The 25301-nt window shown below is 27.6% G+C and overlaps 2 protein-coding genes and 1 long non-coding RNA gene across 5 annotated transcripts; 2 read left to right on the top strand and 1 right to left on the bottom strand.

Moving 5' to 3' along the window:
• Positions 1 to 2207: 2207 nt before the first annotated feature.
• LOC112688829 lies at positions 2208 to 3603 on the top strand. Its single transcript, XM_025562215.1, has 3 exons — positions 2208 to 2318; positions 2748 to 2950; positions 3435 to 3603. Exons 1-3 carry the CDS (start codon positions 2208 to 2210, stop codon positions 3601 to 3603), a joined length of 483 nt encoding a protein of 160 aa, XP_025418000.1.
• Positions 3604 to 10637: 7034 nt separating this feature from the next.
• LOC112688797 (PDZ and LIM domain protein 3) lies at positions 10638 to 25261 on the bottom strand. 3 transcript variants are annotated; one of them, XM_025562162.1, is made up of 12 exons: positions 25089 to 25257; positions 24449 to 24898; positions 21344 to 21492; positions 20019 to 20274; positions 15373 to 15525; positions 15256 to 15318; positions 14896 to 14984; positions 13840 to 13984; positions 13727 to 13759; positions 13570 to 13602; positions 10808 to 10849; positions 10642 to 10725 (listed from the first exon to the last, which is right to left on the bottom strand). In XM_025562162.1, exons 2-12 carry the CDS (start codon positions 24566 to 24568, stop codon positions 10642 to 10644), a joined length of 1167 nt encoding a protein of 388 aa, XP_025417947.1. In that variant the 5' UTR covers positions 24569 to 24898; positions 25089 to 25257. The 3 variants fall into 3 exon arrangements, with proteins under 3 accessions (XP_025417948.1, XP_025417946.1, XP_025417947.1); XM_025562163.1 differs by lacking the exon at positions 15256 to 15318 and having other exon boundaries at positions 10638 to 10725; positions 25089 to 25261; XM_025562161.1 differs by lacking the exon at positions 25089 to 25257 and having other exon boundaries at positions 10638 to 10725; positions 24449 to 24568.
• Positions 17160 to 19988, top strand: LOC112688798. Its single transcript, XR_003149081.1, has 2 exons — positions 17160 to 17494; positions 19775 to 19988. It is a non-coding gene; the product is annotated as an uncharacterized LOC112688798 (long non-coding RNA).
• Positions 25262 to 25301: the final 40 nt, after the last annotated feature.

Here is a 25301-nt window from a genome sequence, read left to right on the forward strand (position 1 = left end):
TCGAATTAAATTATTATTAAATATTAGGTAGGTATTATTAATTATTATTATCATAAATTATCAAATTCTATTTTTATTTTAATAAACTCATTCAAATGTCTTATAATAATTAATATGACATAATAGTTATTAAATAAACCGCAGTGACTACAGTTAAATTTTTGATACATGTTTTAACTGGTGTTAATTTAATTTTGCATAATTTTAGCGTGAGTTGTAACGCTAATTATAATAAGTGTACAAAATACGTCATACATATTTAAATATTTTGTACGATTTTAAAACATTTAATTCCGGGCCTAATAATGTTTAGTATTTTAAATAATTTAAAATTGTAATACATACATTAGGTCCAGGCTTCTTTTTGAAAAAATTCAATAGAGTACTTCTAGTTGCTGGTAATTTTCTTTTTTTTCTTTTTTTTTTATTATTGCCTCTGTGCCTAGCACTTATTATATTGGTGTCATATTTCATTTTTATTATTAAAGGGTTAGGCATAAAAACCTGACACATTTTAAAACCCCCTAATTCAGCCGCATCAAAACAATACGAGGTCGAGTTTGAAGCAAATAAAAATAGACAGTTGAAGGTTTTTAATATTTATTTTTTAAAATACACATCGTTCAAATGATGACCATTACGTTCAATACAATTTTCGAGCCGTTTTTCGAAGTTTTTAAAAACTTTTTGCAAGATTGCAGGTGATATATTCGCGATTTCGGTCTCGATATTCATCCTAAGTTGGTCCAAGGTGCATGGTTTATTGACGTAGACACGTTGCTTCAGATAACCCCACAAAAAGTAGTCGCAGACGGATAAATCTGGCGAACGCGGTGGCCACTGAAACTCACGTGGAATTTCTTTGCTGGCTAACTTCGCTGTCATTTGCCTAGCAAACTGTAACCTCGTCGCATAATCGGTTGGTAAGAGTTCTTGTGTGATAAGAATCTTGTACGGATGAAAGTACATTGCTTTCAACATCCTATTGAAAGATTGGCGAGAAATGTTCAACACTTATTGAAATGTTTTTTGGCCGAAAGTCGAGGACTTGTCTGTAAAGCACTCCTAACTCGATTAACGTTTTCTGGTGTCCGCACCGTGACCGGACGCCCGGATGGTTTTTTTTTATCAGCCCGAGCCATCTCTTGAAAGTTTTTAATCTATAGCTTCACCATATTCCGCGACGGGACCGGATCAAGTGGATTTAATTCGTATATATTTAATTCGTATATTCATTTTATAAAAATGCTCTCATGATTTTGAAAATTCCCTTGATTATTCTCTAGTTTCGTGTAAAGAACATTGTTCCGCAATTGATGTCTTCCTCTTTTAATATCTAATAACTACAAAGTTTTTTTTTTTGTGTTTATTATCTGCATTTTTGATGTTTTTTATAACGTATCCATTATTTATGGAGAATTTTAGGGAATATCTTAGACATATTTTTCTTGGTTGACTGATTCACCACTATAATTTTTTATTATTTATTATATTACGTGCATGTAAGTTATACCGATTCACCGATAGTGAATCTGCTATTAATTTGTTTTGGACTTAAGTGAAAATAAATAAAAGTTTCAAAATTTGAATACATTAACATAGGCGAAACTACACACTTTTATTAAGTCAGGCCAATTAACTATTATTTCCTATAATATAATTATAAATATATAATATAAAAATTTTATAATATAAAAAAAAATAATTATAAAAATAAACGTCAAATGTCTAAATTAAACAATAACTAATAAAACCAATTATTCGAATACATAGAATAGACTTGTTATATTCTATTATAATCCTTATTTGTACCAATTGTACCTTTTTTTTTTTATCTAAAAGCAGCCCCAATTATACCTATATACTATATTATATTATAATATTATATAAAACGTACAAATTTATACGTTTACACATATAAATACATTATTTATAATGCCTAAATAATTAGTAAAATATATTATATATACATATTTTTAGTTAGTATTAGGTTAGGCCATGACCTGACTGGCCTGACCCGTAGTTTTGCCTATGAACATTAATTAAACTTATAGATATTGGCTTCAAACACTCTACAATTTCTTAAAAGCTTAGTTATACTCGAGACATGAACATTTTATTTCAAAATAAATAACAATTGTAAATTTAACTGTTGATAAACAATTATTTAGTTAAATCGAATAAAATACAATTTTTATTTTATTAACATGTCAACTGAAAATCTATCTGATGAATATTATGAAATGCACGATGCATATAGTATTCTATCTTTCCGTCCGAATGACAATAACGGAGACTTTGAAGATAGCGCATCTGAAGTAATAACTTGATTCTACTAGTATACATAGTGTGCCTACTAGGTCAGATTATAAATTTCAAGTAGTCAATGACGATTAAATCAAGCTATTTTATTTTTTTTTGTTACAATTAAGTTTTCTGGATTTAAAGTCAGAGATTATCTAATAACCTTGATTGATACTCTGTATAGTATTTATCTATATTGTAATGCATATCAAAATAAATATTATTGGTCCCATGAAAAAATGTAGATAATACAATTTCTTTAAATATAATTATCTGTATAAAATATTATTTAATTTTAATAGTAGTAAGCAATAAAGACTTTAAGTTATAATAATATTTGTATAAAATTAGGAGAAAACTGAAAAAATATTTTAAAATCATATTAATTATTGTCAAACGCTGTTATAAATAATAAATATCTAAGAATTTTGGTATATTTTAAGGACAATTTCATCAAATATGAGAATACGTACAGAATGGAATCGAAAACCCCTTTTGATGAACAAAAAGCAATGGTTATAGTAAAAAATGAAATTGAGAAACATTTTAATGAAGAAACTAAATACGATGCATATGAATCAGATAAGCTCTGTGTATCAATGATATGTAACATTAAAAATTATATTAGGGATATAGATTTTGAAAGGTAAAGTTATTTAATATTTTTATACATTATTTTTGTTCACATGAATAATTTTTAAAAACTTTTTTTTTTAATACGTAAAATATTACTTTTAATTTTATTATAACTCTTAATATTTTAGTATAATTAATATTAAGGCTCGGATTTAAATACCCAAAAGTCTACTAAAAAATGCTATGAAAATTTGTTAAAAACGCCTTAACATACCAAAATATAAAATTAAAATCTTGTTGAAATATTTTATTCTTTGGTATTTTTAATTTCACAATTTACAACATGCGAAGATTAAATATGCACAAAAAATTAATAATAATAACTTAAAAGCTAAAAAATACTTTAAAAATAAGAAAACCATGAAAAATTCAAAATAAACAAAATTAAAATGTAATATGCTTTTTTTATGTAGGTACTTTTTTTTTAGAATATTTATTTAAATTACGTTGTTGTTAATGATATTAAATAATATATAATAATTTTTTTTGTTTAGATATAAAATAGTTTGTATCGTTCAAATCGCAGAAAAGAAAAATCAGGGAGGTGTTTGGTCTATTTTAAGATTTTTACGTGACTTAGAAAAAGATAAGTATGTTGAAAGAAACTTTGAAAATAATAATTTGTTTGTTTCTGTTGTAGTAGGAGCATTATATTATGAATAAAAATGATTGTTTTAAAAAAATTTAATAAAGAAAACTTATTAAGGCGTAATTTATAAATATAAAATACGATTAGCAAAAAATCAATAAATCATATAAGCTTGAAATGTAAAATAATGGATTATTTAATACTCTAGATGTGCAGTAAGAGGATATTTTTTGGAAATCACATATTTGTGCATTGAACCAGTTTTGGGAAGAGTATATAAATGTTTTCGCTTTTTGGTTACCTACGAAATATTTCATTATTTTCAATATGCTGATTTTAATAATTACCGATTAAGGTTTATATAATTATAATTCAAATTCATAATATCATTATTAAGAACAAGAAACGATTGTGCACTTTTTTCAATCTTAGATAATTTTTTTTTACATTGAAATTATCTAATTTAAAATATTTAAATATTTCCTGGTGAGTCAGGTACTTGACTAAGTGATATTATAACTGTATGAATATGCTATTGAAAATTGTTAAGTTCAGCTACTTGAAGAATCTATTTAAAAGTAAAAATTGAAAACCTTAACTGATATCAGAGTAAAATGTAAAAGTATTCACTTTGGCCATTCATTGAAAACCAATTTAAGGATGAAATATATAAATCAAGATAAAAATAATTCAAGAATTATAGTAAATTTATCTTGTATTATCTGTAGCAGGGGTGGCGAAACCTTTTTCGGTTCAAGAGCCAATTTTTTTCTTTTAAGGTTTTAAAAATTGTTCACGTGCCCAAAGAAAATTATATTTTCTAATTGAAAAATAAAACTATTCTAAATTTTCGTGCAAACATTTATTATGATACTATAACAACTACAATTAACTGCAAAAAAACAAATCATAAATAACTGAAGAGAATAACCTGAGAAAAATATACGAGATTCTTGGAGAACATAATCATTGGGACTAATATAACATAATATTTAATAAAAAATAAAATATTTATTATATATATTATATATATTTATTAAATATTCTTACACGATTTGTTAAGATAGGACCCAATAATATTCTAGGCACTTCTTGAAGTATAGGTCTGGGTCTGCCTATGATCTATAGATATTAAATTCCTAAAAAATCAAGATCATACAATAGTTTTTGATTTCAGTCAAGAAAACTAATACAATTAATAATATTATTGAGCCAATGAAAGGCATGTTAAACACCTATTATTTAAATCATCGATAAGGTAACTAAATCTGTTCTGGAAAATAGTTTGCATGAGATACAGCTTTTTTTATAATTTTTTTTTTTTACAAACTTCAGCTACAAAGACCATTCGTTTTAGTCATTAGATGCAATGGTTGAGGTTGTGTTCTTAATGTCTTGGCACTCATGGTTCGTTTAGTGAGGGCATGACTTCATCACCGACGAAATCCCGGACATCATAACCAGATGAATTATTGTTGTATGCTGCAGTAGCCAGATAACTTGGCACGATCGCGATGACGTATGCATCGCTGTTGTCCATCATAATACGTTTATAATTTCATAATTTCTATTTTGAATAATATTACATCGTTTTCGAAACAGTTTAGTTAATAAAATCAAATACTGATTATCACCGTTTTCTGGTAATAGGTTAACGTAACCGATTAGGTTAGGTTAAGGTAACCGGTAATAGGGCGCATCCGCCACTTGGACGAATTATTAGGTGAAGACTAAATCATTTTTTAAATATAAATAATTTTTGTCTCTTAGAGATTCTAGAAGTCTTTTAAAAATTTCAATTTGCTTGACAATAATAATGTTAACGTAGAATAGATGTTGTACATGTTGTATATGATTTCTTTTAATGTTATTCTTATCTTCAATTCCATATCAACGTTCTTCGTTACGCGTGATTTACACCAGCTATGTAGTAAAGAAATATTCTCTGAGAGGCACGAGTATCTCTTAAGGATCATTCGTGGAAAATTTTATATCGTATATCTATCAACGTCAAAAATGAACTTTTAGCAAATTTTTTTTGTGAAAAAAAAAACAAGAATTTTTGTGTAGTCATATACACAATGTTAAAATATTTAGAAAAAAGTAGGTTGGCCCAAAGGCCAAAGCATTATTTTAGTGGGCCCTCTAAGGCCTCGTTATCTGGCTCTGTGCCTGTGTTATACAGCAACTCTGGTATACAGAATGATACTTTTATGTGATTCTATTTATACATTTTATTTTTAAATATGAATCTTTATCTAGGTTGAAATCTTTTTATGATACTTCGCTATCATTTTACACAATTTATACTATATCTCATTATATCTATATTCTTTATCTATACGCAACAGCCCAGTAATAATTTCATTTTGTTTGATCTAACTTTCCTAAATACTTAACCTTATGTACCTATTTTTAAAATATTATTGAATTTAATTCAAAAATTCTTTTTCGATGTTAAGTGACAAATTAAACATTTCAATTTTCAAAAACATCTATATACAAACCAACTAACTATAAAATCGATATAAATGTTGGCCACCATAAATATAAGGTTATCATTATTTTTTTAATATAGAAAAGAAATTTAATTTCCAAAACACTTGTATGATTTCCCATTTAATATTTTAGTTTATCAATTTTGGGATCACACAATTACATGAATACCCTTTGAATAAATGCCTCGTAGCTAAAGACCTGAGCAATATTCAAATGGACCAAGGTTAGTAGCCTTCTTAGGTCTCGTTATTTAGGGTATAGATTATCAAAGGTGGCAAAAAATTAAAAATTAAATATTATATTTATCTACTTTATTGACTTTTTATAAGCTCTATAGACCCATTCATTACAATTCGGCAGATTTAGAATATAAATTCCACTTATTTCAACCAGAAAGCGCTTCGTTTGTCGTCAGATGTTGTTATAAGCTTTCACGTTTGTTATTTCGAATATCACTTGTTATTTGAACTTATGCTGTACTCATTAAATTTTCTAGATATAATTTATAATGATGAATCATCCTACTTCAAATATGTATTAAAATATTTCTATTAAAATACATAATACTATATATAATGATGAAATTATATTGTGTTAGCATTCAAATCGTAATTGTAACTTGTCCTACTATAAAAATAATTTTTAACAATTATCTTATATGATTATATAATGATTTGATTAGGTTCCAATGTAGATAAAGATAATATTTTTTTTTTATTCTTATTTATTGAAGGATAAATGGCAATTAGTTTTTTTGCACATATGTATTTGCTTTGTTTTTAGTATCGTGTATTTTTTAGGCAATGCATAATGAGTTTTACATTAATAAGTAAATATTCAAATGTGAAAATTTTAAATTTTCAGAACTACGAGTATATCTATGGTAAGTAAGATAAATCAATGATTCGACTCCCATCAATAAATAACTCTTTTTTACATTTTTTTTTATTCATTTTTTTTCTAAGTGCCTTCCTAATTTAGCTGATAAGCTATTTGTACAATTAAAAAATATCGCAAGATCTACGAGATGATACAAATATTGTTGTAGGTAATATAAAACAGATTTAAAATCAATAAAAGAAAAATTAGATTTAATTATAAATAAACCAAAAACCTGGATTTGGAAATTCCAATGATGGGAACATAGAAAAGCGTTTCGTTAAAAATTCAGAACTGTCAGCCAATATCTCTCAAACAAAAATAAAAATTATTAAAAAATTCACATTATGTTGATAGTTGTATCAAAACATAAAATTTACGGAAGTCATATTAATAAGTTCCGATAATTTTTACATAATACTGCCAGATATTTCGTAGAGAAATATCCACGGTATAATATGCCTCCCACATTGGATAAATATTACATCTGTGGGGCAGAAATCATTAAATATGCATTATTGCCAATTGGAAATTTATAAGAATAAGTGAAAGAAACTCACAACAAAAATTTTAAAAATATTTTTAAAACAATTCCAGAAAATGTAGTCCAGAAAAAACTAGTACAGATGTATTAAATTTTTTTTTTTTTTTTATTAAGTTTTAATCCAATCATCTCAAGAAAGAGATAATTGTGCAAAAAAACTACAATCATCACCTGCAAATAACATTCATTTATTAAATTTTCCAGCACCAATAGTTGAGAGCCAGATCGTAGTAATGAGTCTAATGATAACAGTGATAGCCATGACGTCAACGGCAAAATAGAAAAATATTAACCGATTAATTTATTATTATTAATTAATTAATCAGTGCCTGAATATGAAAACTTTCACTTAAAAAATAATTAACATACAATTTTTTTTTTATAGCCTAAAACTTATGTTAAATACTATGAATTACCAAAATATAAATTAATCTTATTTTAATCGAAGGATATTGTTTCATAAAAGTATTATTAAGAGAAATCAATTCATAAATTATTTAATATCACCTTTAATAGTCTATTAACCCACTATGCGTAGTGCTTGTATTGTTCAGCAACTACTCCGATTTACAGAATGATACTTTTATATGATCCTATTTATACATTTCTTTTTTAATTATAAATATTTATCTAGGTTGTAATCTTTTTGTGATATTTATTTTTCGTTTTACACAATTAATACTGTAACTCGCTATCTCAATACTTTATAGTTATAGGCAATAGTCCAATAATAATATTATTTCGTTTGTTGCAGCATTCTAAAAATACTTATCCTTTCATATTCTTCTTTATATTATATTATTGAATTAAATTATTTTAATTAGTTTTCAATGTTATGTTACCGTGACAAATGAAAGCTTTAAATTTAGAATATTTAAAATGTTTAAAAATTGTGGAAATTCTGAATAATAACCACCCGACCATAGAATCGGCATAAATATTGGAAACCATAAAATATGAGATTACCATTATTTTTCTAATGCAAAGAGTAAATTTAATTTTCCAATAACTTTTTAAGATTTTCCGTTTAATATGTTAATTAATAATTGTTGTGATTTCGCTATTTAACGAATACCCTTTTAACACAGCCACGTAATGCTGCAGTGATAAACTATATAAAACACTAAACCAGCCATCTGGATTATACTGATGTTTATTTTAGTATTTCATACATGCGAAATACTTCCATTCAATATTTGATATTAATTAAAGACCACATATACCATCTAAAAGAAATATTTTTAAATATTTCGAAATTAAATAATATTAATGTACACATTACACAGCTTATACAAGCTCTGTATACATCTTGTAGTTATAGTTAAATTATTAGTCACATTAAGACAAAATAATTACTGTGAGCCCCGGAGTCACTGTGCCCAAATATAGTTCTCTGAGCATTCAACAGATTTGAGATACGCCGAGTTGAAATATTAAATTTTTCTACAGAAGCACAAAACCACTGGAAATATGATAGTATAGAGATACAGATATATATATATATATAGACAGAGACCAGTTAGAAATTAAATACCTACCTATATTGAATTTCATTATATACTTTCTTATCCATCAAATATTCGAAGTTCGAAATACGTACGAAAAGAAACCGAATGCAAACAGTTCTTTCTGTTCCTGTTTACTAATAATTTATACTAACGTAATTTATTGTTTCGCCGAATAATTCATTCACGTTGTTACGTCCCACCATTGACAAAACAATAATATTAAGTTTGTTACGCGATGTAGACATATTATAATATGGTTATTAGCTAGTTTATACAACTGTTTAATCTAATAGTAAAAGTGTAATGTAGAATATTGATGTTATTGACGATTTTGGCAGTGTTCAGTGCATAAAATAGTGTAGGTATACACGCACATCATAATACTAGAAATATAATTTAAATTTTTACGGTAAAACTATTATACTTTTATAGAACCGATGTCATCGATGAAATAACAAGTACAAGCTGGAAAATATCAAATGTATAAATATTTGAACACATATAAGTATGTAGTACGGTAATTGATTCTAAAATCAACGTTATAATTTATAATAAACCCAGATAGTACATTTAGCATAATTTATCAAATCTAACTCATTAATCTTACAAAATATTTTGAAAATATTTATCAATCTAATCTTATTAATGCTAGTTTTAATGAGCTTGAAATGATTAAATGATGCACATAGATAGGCATGCGAAGATAATTAACAAAAATTTATATACATTTGTAACAATAAATTTTAAAATAGCAATGTACAAAAATAAATGATGGGTATAGAATTGTTAAATCAATATAGTTCGTTGTATAATCTCTAAAAAAAAATTATTTATTTTTTCATTTTTATACTTAATGTATTTACAGTTCAAGATTATTACATATTTTTTTAGTTAGTTAAATAATCTAAGATATAAGATAGGTTTTTTATAACGAAGTTCAGTTTCTTTCAAATATTGATAGAATTGCACTATTTTTTAAACTATTATTTTATATATATTATATAAAAGGTATTACAAAAGGTACAGTATATATATACTGTACCTTTTGTATCATTCTAGTTTCTTGCTATTCAACTGTTCATTTTTAATCAATGAATTAAGTGAATTAAGTTTAATTCGTTCTTAACTATGTAAACTAAAATTAGGAAAATTGTTTTCTCAGATACAAGATTTATATATTGAGTTAGAATAGGTTTCATTGCATTGTTTATTTATAATAGCTGTACTATTAAATTCAACAGTAAAAAAAACAACGATAATATAATATGATAAATAAAATAATTAATCTATTTAATATTTATATATAACAGATTATAATATCTGAAAGTAACATAAATTATATAACAATGTTTTATACTCATATTGTTAGTCAAATTTTTTAAAAGTGTGACTAGATTCTACACTCAACAATTTTTCAAATGAACCGCTTATGTTTCACAACATGCATTTGCTATTACGTACATTAAACAATGTATAAACATATAATTATATTAGTCACAGGTACATAATAATAAATTAATTTTGATGATAACAATTTATATAAATATATACAGGAAAATATAAAAATGTTAAATGATTTAAATAATACATATCTATCAGTATATCCTTTCTAAAATTGTTGTCTTACTTTTAAATTTAAATACAGTAATTGAATTATTTATTTGTTTATTTTAGATTCATATTTAGTTTTCGGTCATAACCATATGCATTAAACGTTTGAAACTGCCGCTTTGATGGATTTCATCAGTGGAAACTCCATAATCGGCCTAAAAATAATACCACGTAAAAAAAAAATTACTCCGAAAAACTAATTTTAAGTGAAAACTAAAATTTAAATTCACAACTTACATTTGGGTGTGGTGCAGTTGGATGAGGTTGCGGAGAAATTCGCTATAAGATCAAAATAAATATTATCATTCAAATACATTATAGCAAAATTATATATATAAATATATATTGTTAAATTATAATTAACTAATTTCTTCTGTAAAGTATTATAAACATGGTATTTATATACATTTCCTTATTAAAAATTAGTTGAATAATCTCTGTTTTCAAATATTTTATTCCACATGTTATTTAATTTGAATTTATCTGTGTTTTGATTACTATACGAGGGTGCCAGGTTATGTGTTCGAAAATAATATGTTCGAATAAAATGTGTTCAAATGAAAAGTGTTCGAAAAAGCATATGTTCAAATGAATTTTTGCTCTGATGAGATTTTGTTTGAATGAATTTTTTTTTGAAAACAGTAATTATTTGTTTATTATTATAGATATTAAGATATCTATTATCTATAGTATATTAATAGTCGTATATTCCGACTATTAAATCGTTAACCAGGGAAATACGGTTAGATGTGTATTTAACATTAATATAGTATCTGATATAGAGCAATATATTTTATCTACTCGTTATGTTACCATAAGTGTAATTACTAATCATAATATGAGTTTTTGTAACATAGGCATCAAAATAAAATAGTTTTTAAGAGACATTGCATATAAACATTTAATAATTTTATACTATATAAATATATAGTATAATATAATAAAGAAATAAATAATTTAATATATGTTTTTTTAACAATGAGTTTAATTATTTGAACTAAAACTTATTCGAACAAAAATTCATTCGAACATATTTTTTATCGAACACTTCATTCGAACACATAACCCCTTGTTCTATAAGAGTACTCATAGTTGTAGATTCATTATTTAAATATTATTTTATAATTTCTATAAAATATATTTTTAAATAAAATTTATTCAAAATGATATCAATAAATACAAATAAAATGCATTCAAAAGATATGAATTGTTATAAAAACTTAATAGAAATTAATTAAATAATGCTTAGCCTGAAGTATTATTATATTTAAAATGTATAACTGGTTTCTAATATGTGATATATTCTGTGATCTTATTGATTTAATGTAGAGTGCGGCATAAGTCGATTCCCACTGTCTTGTTATCCAAAAACTGCTTATTATTATAATTGATAATTATTGAGATAATCACTTATAACAATGGCAGCAGGAATTATTAGTTCAAATAATTGAAAAATTAGTGTGTTGTATAAACGTGTGGTTTGTATATGTGTGTGTGTGTGTGTGTGTGTGTGTAATTTACTCAATTTTATTAATTTACTCGAGATTAACATGGAAGTTAACAACGGTAAATTTACAAAAGAAGAACGAATTTTTTTACTGGTTTCGTATCTCCGGTTGAATGCCGACTATGGCCGATTTTGGTTGACTTTCAGGCACGCACGCTTTCTAAATCAACCTGTACCTTCTCGTCGTAATGTGACAAAAATGTACAATAAGTTTCTTCGAACGGGTTCTGTAGCAGACCGCTCACCGGTCGACCAGTTACAATCACTACCACGGTTTAAGATATATATTTATCTTAAATCATGGTCAAAACACCTGAAAATATGGAGACGGTAACGCTATCTCTTGCCAAATATGAAAATCAGTCTGCCGGTGATTACGATGCAATTAAACATTTCAGATAGGTCGCTGGATCACATGGTGAAACCAATGGACTACAAAGTTTATCGCCCAAGTCTCATGCACGCATTAAAGGAGGATGACTTTGATCGCCGTCTTGAATTTCGCGAGTGATACCTTGGCTGCTTCGAAGAGGACCCGGAGCTCTACCGTAAGATTTTGTGGACGGATAATGTGACTTTAAAATTAAATGGTACAATAAATCGACACAATTGTGTTTATTGAAATATGGAGAACCCAAACGTTTACATTTAGAAAACACCTGAACTTACCGGGCGTCTGTGTTTGAGTCGGAATTCACGCCGAAGGGTTAGTCGGGTCGTACTTTTTTGACAACACTGTCACTGGGCAAACGTATCTCGAAATACTGGAGGACCTACGTGGGCAGATGGATGAAGAACCTGAACTGGCGAACATTGTCCATTTCATGTAAGACGGCGCCATATTGTACTACGCCCTCATTGTGCGTCAGTTTCTGGATGCGTGTTTCGGTTATTGGATTAGTAGGCGTGGAAAAATTGAGTGGCCAGTACGATTCTGTAACCTAACACCCTGCGATTTCTTCCTCTGGGGCCCGCTGAAGGATCGCGTTTTTGGCAGGCATCCTTACACAATCAGATTTGAAAAATCTTCAAAAAAATCATCAAGGAAGAATTTAATGAACCACAGACACAGGTTCAAATCCTGCGCCGCACATACCGTTTTGTGGACTCTCGTTACTGCGGTTGCATAGAAAAAGATGGTCATCAGTTCGAGCATAAACAGTTTTATACTTATTAATTAATAAATATAAATAAAATATTTTATCTGTTTTTTATCTTGTTACAATTTATGTAAATTGAAGAACCGACTTTTGCTGCACCTATATCTGATGATCAGTATTTAATTAGAAACCGGTCGTACATTGCAAATATAATAATATTCCAGACTAAGCATTCATTTTTCATTTTTTTTTTTTTTTTTTTTTTATAAATATTTTTATAATTTTTTTTTTACGAGTATTCTTTGTAATTTATTATTTTATTAAAACTTATAAATAATATGTTAAGGCATATAAGTATTTATATTTTATTTAATTAATAATGATATACTTACCCCTGGATGGGGATTGTACGGAGAGGACAACTTCTGAAATAAAATAGTTACATTTTATTTAATACATATGATTTAAAAACTATAGTTAAAAAAGCAATATATTTTGTTTTTATAAATTATTAAATATATTACATATTTATATTGGTTATATACTTACATTATAATTTTGGCCATTGCTAACTGGAACCTTCTATAATGCAATTCAAAATATGTTAATATTTTTGGTAAACATCAAACTAAAATCTCAATAACTCTTATGTTTTTACTTACTTTTACCGATCCTTGGACAGGTGAGTAAACTTTTGGTTGCACTGGTTTTGATATTTCTTGGGCATGAGAGTCTCCATATTCTGATTCTTGAATCGCCTTGTATGTTTCAGATTTAGCTGGATCGTACTGCACAGTTTTCTTGAGCCTAAAGGTCAAGGTAAAAAAAAGAGGGTTCCGAGGGGAAAGGTGTTAGTAATGAAGTGTGTGAAAAAGAATATTTAGTTAAGTTGAAAGAAAAAGAAAAACAGAAGAAATGTTAGGATTTTTTAATTACAATTTTGTTAGTCAGTATTTATATAGAAGAATGCAGGATTAATAGCGGATTCTATTAGGACGGATGATTGTGTTTAAGTTTGGTTTTGTGTTCCAGGAAGGATAGGTCAATGAAAATACTAAGATTAGATATGCAGTACGTGTTCTTTGGTCATAAAATAAGCAGAGTTATTGGTTGAGTATGCCGTGTTTAGAATTAAATTATTATAAATAATCTTTCAACGCACTTTTAATTATTTCCTTATATTTCTATACTAGCTCTAACCTAGCTCTTCTAAAAGTATATGTAAACCTATTTTTGAACCTAAGTTTCATGCTGCTAACATTCCTTTTCCAAAATGCATTTTACCTCACACATGCTTCATGCATTGAATTTACCTCAAACGACCGTATTTCTCTTCTTCCTCTTCCCTAAATAATATTAGAGAATAATATAGACAATATTTTCAAGTAGCAACGTTTTGGTTTCTGAGAGTATAAGTCTGCCGAATTGTTTGTTACGGTCAATATAGGTCGGACAGAACAAAAATAGAGAAACTGGGCGTATACTATTTACCAGGCCAGTTTTCAATAGTATAGTATATTTATAGACAAGAATAACGTGTAAACAAAACCCTTACGAATACAATTTTCAGAATACTTGAACGACTGCTATGGCAGCAGCTCAAGGTCAAAAATATTAGTCACTAATGTGTTGCCAATATGAGTAATTTTATGGCATAAATTCTACATAATACTCTTATCAAAAACCTTATGAAATAACGTTGTTTTTCAAAAACTTACGGAGTATATCCAGTTTGCGACTTGATTGAGTTTGCGATATTTTCTTCAGAATAAAGACCAATGGGTGAGTTAAATTGACTGTGCACCACCTACAAAATTAATTCAATTTATATTGAAATTCTATCTATAATATAATCTAGTAGATAATTCTATCTAATATCTAAGGCAGACAAATTGACAAGCGAAACTTTCTGTAAGTAATTTTTTACTTAAAAAAAAAACGAACGACTTATTATAAAAAAAAACTTTAAAAATGTCTCCTAAATATTTTTTGAAAAAACAGATAATATATATCAGATAACCGTACAAATATTTTAAGCAGACCATCACAGATAAGCAATAATTTTATTGATCCCTAACCTTTCTACCGAGTTTTGACTTGGCTTCTTCATTGCTTATCCGTTGCAACACCGTATCCGTGACCTGACAAAAAAGGATTGTAATAATCCCATAGCTAAACTTTAAACATATTTTTACCTTTTTCTTCATCAACGTTTCCATAGGTTGCTCATGGTGTGACGGATTTGCTCTCATCATCGGGTTGGGATGATGACGTAGGTATGACTGAATTTTAGGCTGATCTCTTTTCACCTTAGCACCGGGCAATACCAATGGGTTTGTTCTGTACGGCTAAACAAATTTAACATGTATTTTAAAAAATTTGAAGTCATGGTTGATATATGCTTACATGGATATTAAAATTGTATTTTTAAACATAATTCACCAGCCTCCTACAGTCCTATACAATTATCCACTTACCCACAGTAGAGCATTTTCTGGCTCGTAAATATTTTGTTCTGGATCAGTATGTGTCATCATCATTTTGAAAGATTTTTGTTTTTAATTATTGATCACTTAAATATTACTTGAATAAAACTTAATTTGTATAGTTGGTTGCTTTCAGTTTCTACGGCTGCCCTTTAACTGCGAGCTTTAACTCGGTTGGTGTGTACAGTTAACATATTGTGAGATCGCCCACGCGGCTTGGCAGACTCCGGGATACTTACGAGAACCTTCTAAAATTAACAACCGGAGTTTTTCCATAGGCTAGGGAGGAGAATATGCGAAAGCAATTTTTTATTTAACACGAGAAATTTTCGCGACATTCCTTAATTTTTTTATTTACTATCAATTGGAGGACGGGCGTTGATATAAATATTCTCGCATCTAAAAGGAATATGTTATTTTTATCGAAAATACTAAAAGACAGAATTCATTCATAGGCCTTGACATCATTATATTATAAACAATTAGATTTATAATAATTATCAATTTCATTGTAGGTCATAACAATTAAATATAACTTTATGATTGCAATTTTAATATTGTGCTACTATTTATTAATCATTTTATTGAAAATGTATTTAATGTAAAATTACATACTATTACAGTAAGAAGTATATTATAATTAATCAGAAATCTCTATAGATTGCAAGATATTTATAATTTTTTAATATTTATTACTAACATATACGATTTTAAAAATGCATTATTGTAATTAGGACTTGATTCAGGTCAAAAAGGACCAATTTCATTTTTGATCACTTTTAATTAACTTTTAATACTAAAAAAAAATAAAAATGTTTGTATGATTGGCTTAATATTTGATAATCTTTTTCTCTAAAAAGGGAAATTGACTTTTTTCATCCAAGCTTCAACATTATATTAACTTAAGGTGAGTGACCTGTCCGAGTATTTCCGGTCAACACTACTAATAGTTTTAAAATACAATTGCCTTCTAAAATTTTTAATATTTTGATTATTACTCATGGTATATCAATTTTGAAGTCAAAATTTAGAATTTAATTTTCAAAATATATCAAATATAAATGACTAAACTATGATTTTAATTTTACATTAAATGTAAATATAAATCGTAAAGTTATTTATAATATAATAAAATCTGTATAATAATAACTTAAGCCTAAATTCTTTTTACTTCTAGAATAAAAATAACACAGATAAAAAATACTTTATATTCATGTGTGAAGTCTTGTTTATATACCATAATAATATTTCGTAACTTATTTCCTTATTTTATTACGATCATGTTGTATACAAGTTTTTATATCTATTTATAGATTATGTACTGTGAGTAAACAAATTTTAATACACTTCAAGTAGTTACTAATATTAAAAATGTTATTTTGAGTATTAATTATATGATGTTTTTCCTATTTTATCAAAATTTTGATTTTCAAATCGTACTCGTAAAACTTACCATAAATACTTATATTAGTCAGACGTCTTACTACGAAAAGGGGTTTAAAAATAACCCTGTATATTTTTGGTTCAAATCCAAAATTATTCAACAAAATAAATTGCATCACAATTATTCGTGTTAGTTTTTTTTGTGACAAAAAATATGTTCCATTGAACTAAATAGCCCAAGGTTCGAGTATATATTCTACCTACTCATCGTGAATTACTCATCACGCCCCTTCCAAATTCAAAGATCTTCGACTTCAACTTCGGTTATTCAAGATTATTGACTACCGGAGTTCTGAAACGCTGCACAGACTATTCAAACGCTATTTTTTTTAATATATAAACATATACCATACAGATACAGAATTATAACCTCAAGAAAACATCTTAAGTGAGTATTCACTATCAATCAAAACATATATTAAGTTTACGTAAATCACCGGAAAATTTCAATAAACATTAACTTATCTTTTAGTTATATTAATTTTGTATGAAAACCAACTAAACTATTTTAAGTTATAGCATACATTAACACGGTATTAAAATAATATATGGGGGTTTTGCCAGATGGCACTTAATTTATTAGGCACTGTTTCATTTTTGCTAATTTTCTGATCTTTTATAAATATATGTAAATATACAATAAACACACTAAAAAATATGAAATACAAAATTATACTAAGGTATAATTTATTGATAGATGATAAATGATTGGACTACATAAATAACGCATAGAAATGATTCGATGCCAAATATTTAAATTGTGTTTAAATCGCTTAACAATTTGTCAGTAGGTCATGTTTTCAATAGAATTTTCAAGTGTGATATACTATATAATGTACTTATGTATGCTCTATTAGGTTTAAGTAAAGAGTGTCTTCTGGTTATAAATTAAAAAAAATTAAATTAATAAAATAAAAAATATGATTCATTTGATAATAATAACGGTTGATTATAAAATTCTTTAAAAATAAATAAAACTCAGATATTTTTAGATTTGTGCTAATTACCTTTATACCTTTAGCATATTTGTAGATTGATATGTGCCAACAAAATTACAAATCATTAAATTAATAATTCAGCTAATTGTACTCATGTTTAAGTTATTAGAACATCAGTTTATTATTATTACCATTAAAAACTTAAATTAACCTTGGCCATCTAATCTACAAATATTATAAATAATAATAATATTATATTATGAATAATGATTAAAATCGGATTTTAAAAATAATCTATTAGTTTCTGTATTAATTAATTACAAAGCCCTATTAAGTATTCGGTTAATTTATTTTTACTTGTTTCATATAATGATATTCACATGGATATTTATTTTAAAATATTCATCTAATCTAGTTTAAAAACTAAGAATACACTTTATTTTAAAGAAACAATAATTATTTTCAAAATAATTTATTCATCTATCAAATATTAAAAATTGATTTTATTATTCTAAAAAGATCTTTTAAATAATATTATGATTTTCATAGTTGTTATGAAACAAAACAATAATAAATAGTAAAATACTTTATTATATTACTTTTTTACTTATATTTTATTGTTTAATTGGTATAAATGTTCAATAATTTTTTGTTGATTTTACAAGATAATCAAAGCTATTAGCCATTATTCTAATGGTTTTGAGCCTCATGTTTATTTTTCTTGATATTTGAAACGCATTAATATTATTTAATTAAATAAAACCTTATTAGCTGACACCATTTTAGAAAGACTATAATCGTCTTGGTTATGACAGGATCAAAGCGTGAAGTTACCATATCTATGAATGAATAAATTATTAATTAAAAACGCAATTATTTTATTAAAAGTACGAATGTCAAACGAGAAAAAAAATGACGAGACACGTTATAATATGATTTTGATGCTATACGTGGAATATTATGGAACGCACAGTAATTATTCTAAAGAAAAGCTTGTAGCTATTTCTGTACACACCCCCAAAGATACATAGTAGATTTTAAAATATTATGATTAGACAAGTTGCAATTTTTTTATTTTCTTTTTACCTTGGAATATTTTCATTACTCAAAATAACTTTGGACCTTCACGGCACGAGATGTCAAGTCACTGTTTTTCCCGTGCGTCGTATATTTACACACATTTTCTTTCTCTCTCACTCACCCTTTCTCTTTTTACCTCTCATCAATAGAGAAAGTAATTATTTCTGTAGAATAACGGCTGTCCCCTAACATAAAACATATTATCGATCAAACTTACATGCACATACATATTTTAAACTAAACGCTCACGACATCTACAGCGTATACGTAAATATGATAATATTATGTAGTCGTATAGGTACGACATATAGTAAAAATATGTTCACACACATGATTCGCTAGACCAACATATATAATAAAATCACCTATCATATAATACCATGTAAAATTTGGAGTTATATTAACGCGTTTTTACTGTATTGTTTTTGATATAATATAGTAACTGATACATCCAGTGTCGTTGACGGGATATTTTTTATGTGGTGAGGGCTTTTTTTTTTAAAAAAAAATAGTTATATAACTTTTATTAATCTGTTGATAAATAATCAATAAAATAACAATTAATACATACACATTTATTCTGTTATTCTGATTAAATATTATACAATGTAATTTATAATTTGATCATAAAATCTTATCTAATATTTCAGAGGGAATGATGAAGGGCTAAAATTTCTCGTGGCTACAGTATTCACTACACCGAAGTAATTTTTAAGTTTTATGGCAAAATCCAGATGCTCATGCTTCACAACCCATACGATTACTTGTAGTAAAAATTATAAAATTTTAAATTTTATAAGAGCGCAACTCTTCTGTATGGTACATACGGATTTAGGTGCAGCTGAATAAACATAATTCATAATACTAAGTTATTTAATTATTTATAATGCTCACTTGTTGGTCGAGGGTTAGATCATGTGATTCGTCGTACTCGTTCAGCGTCGTGTCAACCAACGACGGAGGAAAACGGCAAAAGTTGTTGACCGGCGATTGTGCGGACCGCTCGTATCCGTATATGCCATTAATGGTGGTCGTATAATTGGTGGTAGCTGGTTGCGAATGTCTGCCACCGTCATCTAACACCACCGACATCATCGTGGGTATAGGACTGTTAGTATCGCTGCCACGGCTGTTGAAGTGTGGTGCATCCCTAGAGAAAATCCAATCGTCCCCGTGGGAAATTTAATAAACATTGTATCATGGTTTTTTTCTATCTTTTTAGCCTACATAGCGAAAAGGATTAAATGAAAGACTGAATCGATTACCTATAAAGGGACATTAGCTCATTCGAAGAAATTCTGTGTTCCCATTGATAGATTTTTAGATCTAATAAAAATAGAAACTATCAAAGTACATATACGAGTAGATTTAGTTTTTAAACGTTTATTCTAAACAAATCGTTTTTCAATCGGATAATATTATGGTATATTCAAATTAACGAACAAACAACATACTCAAATCATATTCAATTGACTACAATGAATTTGAATAAAATTGTATCATCTGAATAGGTTGAAAAATCAATTACAGATTTATTTGTTCTCTATACACACGCGTTTTCTACAAGTATTTTTAATTATTTAGAGAATATAAGGTATTTCTTGATTCATAGTTTGCTCTTAAATGCAGTTTCAAATTACTAGATTTGCTGCAATGCTTACATAGGCGAAAATAGCGGGCCTGGGGGGGGGCTAAGCCCCCTAATGTGAATTCATCCCCCGGATTTATTATCATTATATATAGTAGAAATACAATTTTTAAATGATTGTGATTTTTTTAATTTAATTAAACTTTTATCTTGCGACATTAAAGTTCGTAGTAATTACAACTAATAATAATAATTTAATGATTACTTTGGATCATTTAAAAATATGGAGACAAAGCCTCAACTTATAATTTTTGATTAAAAATAGTAGGACTAAAGATCCCCCCTATCTCACATTCATCGTAAATGTATAGTATGTATGAGCAAATTATAGTCAAACAAGTTTAAGAATCTCTTCAAAAATAATATATTTACACGGTCTTAAAATACAAAACAAACAATTTTCCCAACTATAAATTGTGCCCATTATGTACAGTCTTCGATATTTAAGCATTCACTTAATTAAAATAATAATTTCAATCTTTATAAATATAGTAGGTATATGTATAAGGTATAAATATAATATAAACTTATTAGTAGATTATTACGAATTTCTCAGAATTTAGTCTCTTACCTTTGAATGACCAAAGTTATCGTCTGATCAGCATTACCGAACAAGTTTTGCGCATCTGAATGTCTCAAGTCTCGAGCGTCATACACTTCGATTTTCCGTATGATGTCGCCGACTCTTAGATCACGTTCACTGGGTGACCCGTAATATACCTTCAAAGAACTCATTACATTATTATTTAACATTCAAATATTCGATTACAATTTATTACTAATCGGATTAAAAATTTTTAAGAAATATATAAAGGGTGAAATATTATATAATATAGTTGCAGGTACCTAACAAAAACAGACGTGTAAAACATATTTGTTTGCTTTACATGACTAATGTTGATGTTCAACAGAAACGTGTGACTGCTACTGGTTTCGTATGCGAGTGTTATTATGTAAACTAGTTCAACGTGTTAAAATAATATGTATATAATATACGACCTAATAAAATGTACTCGTACGTATTAAATGGCTGTATCCCGATATCATCTTTATGTTTTCGACAAATGCATATTATATAAATAATATGTACACATAACATATAGGTAACATGAAAACATGAATATATTACATTTATATTATAAAATTAGATTGGAATACACATAAATATATATAAATAAATATATAACATGGTAGTTACCTATGTATATCATAAATCATCATATAATATGTATATATTTGTGTATGAAAGTACATTAATTAATGTAAATAGACATATTCAATTTCAGTAAACGAGTTTTAAAAAATCACTAAATTAAAACACATTTCCCTCAAATTAAATAAATATCATACATTATGATATAATGATATTATCGCCTATATTAATTGCTTATACTAAATATTATTCAAAATTTGAATCTTGTAAAACACATTAAAATATATTATAACTAACTATATACCGGAAAAAGAAAAAAGAAATGATTTTTATGTCTAAAATAAGTGTTATTTTTCCCCTCGATTTTTGTGACTTAATGCAAGACTACCATAAAGATAATATTTTAATAATAAACGTACCCAAGATTCTTGCAGACTACACAAATTTTTAATAAATAAATGTAAATAAAATTGAGCATATTATTACAACAAACCCCATCTATAATACTAACATAATTAACTTCTTTAACTAAAAATTAAAATAATATTAACATTCTGTAATAAAATGTTGTAATAAAATAACATCATTCAAATCACATCTCCTATATAATTTTCCATTTCAACGATTCGTCTAAATGAATTTAGTCTAATATCATTAAAGCTCACATGTATTTTTAAATGGTTAAATGTTGGCAAGTATAGACATCTGTTACGAAGTCAGGAACATTAAAAATAAGACGACTAAAAATCCTAAAGCCACAAATTTTGGCTCAAATATATTAAATATTTTAATTTTTTCTTCATATAACTTTGCGCAAATTCAAAAAATTCACTGAATAATCTATGGTAAGTTGTTTATGTGGGTTATACAAATGCATAAAATGGATGAGTAAACATCTATTATTTTAGAATAATGCCAACAACAGTGTACAAAACACGTAGTATACGATTGATTTAAATGTTTATATACGACTATATGACTGCAATACATAACAAATGAATAAAATAATATACTAATACAGTTATAGACATAATATATGACTATATGATAATTCATAACTATTATCACTTTTGAGTGTCAAATATAACAAGGTGCAGCAGCATAATGGCATTATAGACTAATTTTACTTAAAGTGAACAAAAAATTTCACGCTTGCTAAATCTATAACTAACACAATGTACAGTTCTGTTGAGTGAAAATTTGGATGTGTGATTCATTTACTTACACTTTTTTGAAAATAGGTATTTTTCAATATCTTTTATGGTAATATAGGTGTAAATATAAAAATTGATACTTGCACTGGGCACTGGTCTATGTCAATATGTTATGCGCACATGAGCAGAACGATAAATTGCTTTTTCCATTGAGTAATATGAAATATTCACTAAAGTAAAGAGCAACTGAGCAAGAAATATTTGTAAATACTTATATTATTTTTATAAAAGTTGAACATTTTTCTTAACATTGAACTATTATGTAGAATATTTATTTCCAATAAAATGTATATAATTATATAAAAAAAATTCTTCGAGGTACAAGTACTTCTTCTTCAGACCGGGATGAAACTAACCGGGCTACACTCATACCGGCTGGACCACTCACGATACGTCCAATAAAGATACAAGAAGATACAATGTTATAGTTAAGTTGTATATCTAATAAATCTTATACAAAACGTCGTGTAAACGTTCATTTTACAGTTCATGAACATAGTGTTATTGCAGTGCACGAATAATCGCGGCCGGAACATCGGAGTTGGGTCCCGAGTGCTAGGAGCTAATCGCAGGTAGTGTACTATTTGGGTCCCGGATTTTGATAGGTACTAATATTATACTAACATTTTCCTTCTCATTTTAACAGACTTAGGACTATTTATGAACTATTTAGACCACAGGTATGGTTAAAAAAATTTTTTATAGTTTTTTTTGTTTTTCTCTTCCATTAAAATGTAAATTATTAAATTTGTGTTGGTAAAAACATTAAAAATGCTATAAATCAAGTATAAAAAAACATATTATATAATATAATTATAGCCATATAGGTAAATGAAAAATATTAAAATTGTTAAAAATCAAGTATAAAAATACATTTTAAATGCTTTTTTTATTACGAATATCCCAATAGTAAAATTAAATAAATAGGTACTTTTCATTTACTTTTAAATTTAACAAAATTGTATTAATATTATTGTATAATATTTTTATTACACTATACTAATTTTCCAATACTATTATATAAATTATAAAATTTAAAAAAAATGTAGTCCTGTAGTTTAATTAGATCATAGACCGTCCCAAGTCTATTAAAATGGGAAGGAAAATGTTAGTATAATGTAGTACTTATCAAAAAAATATTCAGGAACTAGTGTAGTACCTAAAATAATTCGGGATCCAACTTGTGTAGTAATTTTAAATTCGGGATCCGATTCGGATGCAGCCATCGCGGCGTGTCGTTCGGACAAAGTGAAAAACGGGGATGTCGGCGGGGGTGCACAAGAAACGGAACCGATACGACATTACATACCTTGGTTATGACGAGAGGGGTATTGAGGTCCGCTCCACCTGCCAACCGGATGCCCCACGGTTGAGATTTACCGTCCCTTTTGAGCGTCACGGACCACGTGCTCGGCTTCTTCGAATCCATTAGACACGGACGTACGGTTTGACGTGCTCTCAACGGGACTGCAGTACTTACGAACCGACCCTTTGGAAGACGCGATACGATAAGCCTCCGTAGTATTGCACGTGATGATCGCCCAGTACAGCAGCTTCTGTAATTGCAACTGTAAGCTCCTATGTAGGCACGTGTCCGATTGTGATTACGTTCGATTTTGTTTGGTGCAAACGTAACCGCCGTAGAGCTCTATTGAGATAAAATACGTTTGTATTTTGTCCACCTGCAGGTTTATACTGTACACTTTTGGATGTTCGGAACTGCAGTTGCGAGTTCTACCACACTTGGTAAAAATATGCACTAGAAAGTGTCAAACGCGAAACGTTACACCGACGCGATTATATAAATATTATATATTATCGGAGTAACGATAATGACAATAATATGTGCGCGCGTAGGCAGACGATCTGCACCAGCTGTAAGCTCGTGCAGATGCTTTGACACCTGTCGTACGGCGGCCACGGCATATACACATAAAATAATACAGTACCTGTTGTTATTGTGCTTGCGTATGATTGTATGTACTTACTGCGGTACGGCTCGGTGGAGGAAGTCGGAAACGAGAAAAAAAAAATCACTAGAAAAAAAAAAAACGACAACAAATTAAACGAAAACAAATATACTGTAGCGGCACTACTGGTGCTGTATATTAGCAGCCCGCACAATTCACTGCAATAACGTGCTTGCCAGTGCTATTAGGTCG

The sequence above is a fragment of the Sipha flava genome, unplaced genomic scaffold (genome assembly GCF_003268045.1).
Source record: "Sipha flava isolate LNK unplaced genomic scaffold, YSA_version1 40_pilon_pilon, whole genome shotgun sequence".
Lineage (NCBI taxonomy): Eukaryota > Metazoa > Arthropoda > Insecta > Hemiptera > Aphididae > Sipha > Sipha flava.